Source organism: Plasmodium cynomolgi, chromosome 7 (assembly GCF_000321355.1).
Source record: "Plasmodium cynomolgi strain B DNA, chromosome 7, whole genome shotgun sequence".
Lineage (NCBI taxonomy): Eukaryota > Apicomplexa > Aconoidasida > Haemosporida > Plasmodiidae > Plasmodium > Plasmodium cynomolgi.
The window spans coordinates 1,358,425-1,362,564 of NC_020400.1; the positions used below are offsets into that span (position 1 = coordinate 1,358,425).

Below are 4,140 nucleotides of genomic sequence, written 5' to 3' on the forward strand. Positions count from 1 at the left end.
TTGGNNTAGACTACGTAAAAAAAAAAAAAAAAAAAAACTCATTGATCGGAATGGCTATGCGAATGGCCATGTTGAGGGCTGGCAACACTCCGAAGGTGGAAAGACAGTGGGAGCTCCGGCGGGGAAACGCCAGAGGAAGACCGTCCCTTGACTGCGTTAAGTGAGCGATTCGCAGAGTGGGCCTTTCCCCAATTGAGCGAGTCAGGGGTTGGCCAAATAGGCGATTGGTGAAATAAACGATTGGCGAAATAGGCGACTGGCGAAATAGGCGATTGGAGAAATAGGCAATTGGCGGCGCGATCAAGGTGGACACGCTGAAAACGGTTAGCACGGCAACGCCACAGCGCTGTAACGCCGCATCACCGCATCACCGCATCACCGCAACGCTGGCAGTGGGCCTCCCCACGATGACGGTGCTGACCGTGCAGATCGGCCAATGCGGCAACCAGCTGGGCCAGGCGTTCCTCGACACGATCTTCAAGCACGTCAGCTCGGCAAAGAACGAAGGCTTCAGGGCGAAGCTGGCGGACATGTACTTCGAAGAGGAGTGCCACTATGGAAACAACCTCCTACCAGTGATACAGTATGCAGAAAACAACAAAGGTAGGAAGTCGCTCCTAAGCGAAAGCAACGAAGTGATGTGTTTGAATAATCACATAGCGAGGTCCATCCTAATCGACATGGAGCCGAAGGTTATTGAAAAGTGCCTGTACCAGACTGCCGCCGACGAGAGGAGAGCCCCCCTGGACAGTACGAATGTGAACAGGTCGAAGAATAAAAAGAAGCAGCCGCATGGCAGTGCCGGGGATTCAGAAGCACATCATAAGTATGTGTGCGGAATGGAGGAATACTACGAGCCTGCAAATAATTTGGTGAAGGTGTTCTCCGGGGGGGGGTGCAGTCAAGAAGGGGAAGACGGGGAAGAAGGGGAAGACGATGAAGAAGCAGAAAACGGGGAATACGGGGAAGAAGCCGCCACCTACGCCACCTCCGCCACCTCCCCCCCCTCGAGAGAGAAGCCTCGAACGAAGAGGAACCTCAAAAGGGAGTACCCAGTACACACGTGGAAGTACAACAAAAGGAACTTCATTTACGGCCTGAACGGGTCAGGCAATAATTGGTCCTACGGATTTAATGTGCACGCAAAAAACATATGCGAGGATTTCCTCAATTTGATACAAAAAGAAATGGAAAGTAACGACAGCAAAGAAGGAGTAGATAACATCATCCTATTTCATAGTCTCGCAGGAGGAAGTGGAAGTGGAATCAGTTCCTATCTCTCGTATCTACTAAAGGATGAATATCCATCAGTCAACCTCCTCAATGTGTGTGTCTTACCCTACATGTTTGGGGAAATCAGTGTACAGAGCTTAAATTCGGTACTCTGCTTATCATCTCTGTATGACTCCTCCGATGCTATTGTACTTTTCGAAAATGACAAATTTGAGTTAATGTGCAAAAGGATGAACAATGAAAATATTAACACAGAGGAAATAAATCGACACATTAGTCTCTTCCTCACATATACCCTTGGGTTGCCTCTAGACTCTGCTAATGCGATGGGGAGTGGTGGGTCCAAGTACACCAATGCTATGAACTCCATCCTGACTGACCTTTGTAGCCACCCCAGTTATAAATTGCTCACTACTCGATATCTGCCACAAGTCTTCGAGGAAAATATGAAGTTCGAACAGAACACGTTCAGCATGCTTCTTAAGCGTATGCATAAGATGGTTATTAATGGACGCATCGTTGACTATGACGCGCCGCACGGGTGTGGTGGGCGCTCTCTCCCAGCGGAGAACTCCACCGTTGACTTGCACTTCGTTCGACTCTCCTCCAGGGATCTACACAAGAGCTGCGCCTTTTTGAAGCGCGTGCACATCCCGCTGCACCTGCGGGAGTCCCTCAGCAAGTCCTACGTCAGCGTGCAGCAGAACTGCGTCCTTCTGCGTCGGGGCCCGAAGAGTTATTCAGCGCGCACTCAGGGGTCTCGTCCTCCCCACGAATCCACACGTGGACCCCCCCCTAGTCGTATGCACCAGGGGAACGGGCCCACAGAAGGACCATTAGCTAGCACCCACTTCCGACACAACAATGTAGTGTTTGGGTCCAAAATGATACTCCGTGGAGAGCTCCAAGAAAATATCAACTTCGATTTGTTTAAGAGTCACGTGCTGTACAACCACAGGTCTATCAGCCCGATGGAGGTCTACATTGACGAGAGCAGGGACTTCAGCTATAACAGCTTGGCGATGGTGTCGAACTGCCTAACCCCGGTACCTACACTGAAGAAAATTTTGCAGAGTGCCAAGATGCTCTACGGCACCAATGCGTACATGTACCAGTACAACAGCTACGGCGTGTCGCATGACCACGTGCACAGCTCGCTGATGGCGATCGATCAGGTCATCAGCGCGTACGAGGGGCTGTCCTGCGAGGGGTAGCGGGGGGGCGGCATCGGCAACGGGAAGGCGGCAATGACAACGCGGCAACGGCAACGCGGCAACGGCAACGCGGCAACACAGCGACGTGCCGTGGAGACGTCCAGTCCCGAGAACTTCCCATGTTTAAGTGCAACCACATGTTATCAGTACGTGTCCGTTCATCCGCTTTCTTTTATTTTTTCCCCCCCGTGTGTCCTCTCCGAACTGCTATACCTCCGGGTTCAACTTAAAAAAATTAACTAAATTCTGAAACTGCGTGAGGTCTTCGCCCTGAACGGAGTGACCTCCCTCCCCGTGGGTCCCTCCTCCATTTTGTGCCATCTCCCCCGTTCTATTCGATGCGTTCGATGCGTTCGTTGCTTTCGTTGCTTTCGACGATTTAGGTGCTTTCTCGGGGGGCATCTTCCTGCTGCGCCCCTCCAAGTAGTTGTCCTCTTCGCTAAGGGGTTGAAAACCGAAGCTGCTCTCCTCGTGGGGTTCCAACAGAGTGTTGTTACCTCTTTGCAGGACGTAGTTATTACTTAACCCCCCCCTCTTGGAATTACCTGCTTTCATCGCTGTGTTGTTCTTTGCTCCCTTTGGGTTACGCCTCGAGGCATCGTCATCGTAGTTCTGTTCATTATAGTCGCTATGCCCCCTGCGATATGTGTCTTCGAAATTTCGAGGGGTCCTAACAGTAGCTCTGAATTTATCCTCATATATATTATCGGCATTTTCAATTTGGTAGTTCTGTTGCTTCTCGATCCGCTTGTCGATATGTTTCTGAACCCACTCCTTGAAGGAATGCTCGTCGAAGTTGTAATTAAACCACATGCTCTTATCTGCGTGGTGAGCCCATGGCTTCTCCCGAGTGTAGTCGTACTTCAGGAAGACTTTGTTTTCCCTCGTGGCTCTCTGCACCTGCGTCTCGAGGTCCACGTCGTGGGGTGTTTCCTACAGGGTGTGTGTGTGGGGGGGAGAAGTTACTCGACGTGGTGATTACCGGGGAGGGCAGCAGTAACTGCAGATGGTGTTTTGCTTCGCGGCATGGGACAGCACTGCATGAGGGCGTCATGGTTTTCTTCCCCGCTTTGCTTCGCTTCGTTTATCTTACTTCAGCTTCGCCCGTGGCAAATGCGCCGCCGGCGGGGTCACCACTGCCATCCCCTGCGAAAGAAAGGAGACAAACAAAAGGGAATAAAATTGGGGTGAAATAGAGACGAACGTGGGAAAGAAAGAAGTGACAGAAGAAGGGGGCACATGTGATCACTTGCGAGGGTGCCTTCCTCATGGGTGGCAACTCCCATAGCCATGCTCTTACCGCCGTGTTCGTCCTTTGTTGGGTCCTGTTCTCTGTAAAAGTCGTCAAAATTGGCCTCCGTTGAATTTCCAAAGATGATCACCTACAGGGGGGGGGGTGACGATAATGTGAGTATGCGTGTGAGTGTTCGTGTGAGTATGCGTGTGCGTATCCGTGTGTTTATACGTGTGAGTATACGTATGCGCGGCGGGGGAAGAAACGCCTACCTGGACGTTATCTTCATCGTCACTGTCCTCCATTGGGCCACCGATCTGGAGTTCGTAAGGGGTGAGAAATATGCCTCTCTCTCCAGAGTGTCTCCCTTGTGAGTGATACAAAATTTACTTCACTGCTCAGCAGCAAGATGAGGAGTGGAGGGGGGGAGGTGGACACAGAATTGGCCTCCTTTTTTTT

The 4,140-nt window shown here is 51.3% G+C and overlaps 2 protein-coding genes across 2 annotated transcripts in view; one reads left to right on the top strand and one right to left on the bottom strand.

Moving 5' to 3' along the window:
* Positions 1 to 407: 407 nt before the first annotated feature.
* Positions 408 to 2,447, top strand: PCYB_074120 (delta tubulin; the record flags this gene model as incomplete). Its single annotated transcript, XM_004221810.1, has 2 exons — positions 408 to 758; positions 1,071 to 2,447. 2 exons carry the CDS (start codon positions 408 to 410, stop codon positions 2,445 to 2,447), a joined length of 1,728 nt encoding a protein of 575 aa, XP_004221858.1.
* Positions 2,448 to 2,654: 207 nt separating this feature from the next.
* PCYB_074130 (hypothetical protein) overlaps positions 2,655 to 4,140 on the bottom strand; it is a gene marked incomplete at both ends in the record, with an annotated part of 3,491 nt that continues 2,005 nt past the window's right edge. Inside the window, 3 exons of the mRNA XM_004221811.1 lie at positions 2,655 to 3,380; positions 3,541 to 3,593; positions 3,748 to 3,779. Coding sequence (XP_004221859.1) covers positions 2,655 to 3,380; positions 3,541 to 3,593; positions 3,748 to 3,779 — 811 coding nt within the window. The remainder of the gene's footprint in view (positions 3,381 to 3,540; positions 3,594 to 3,747; positions 3,780 to 4,140) is intronic.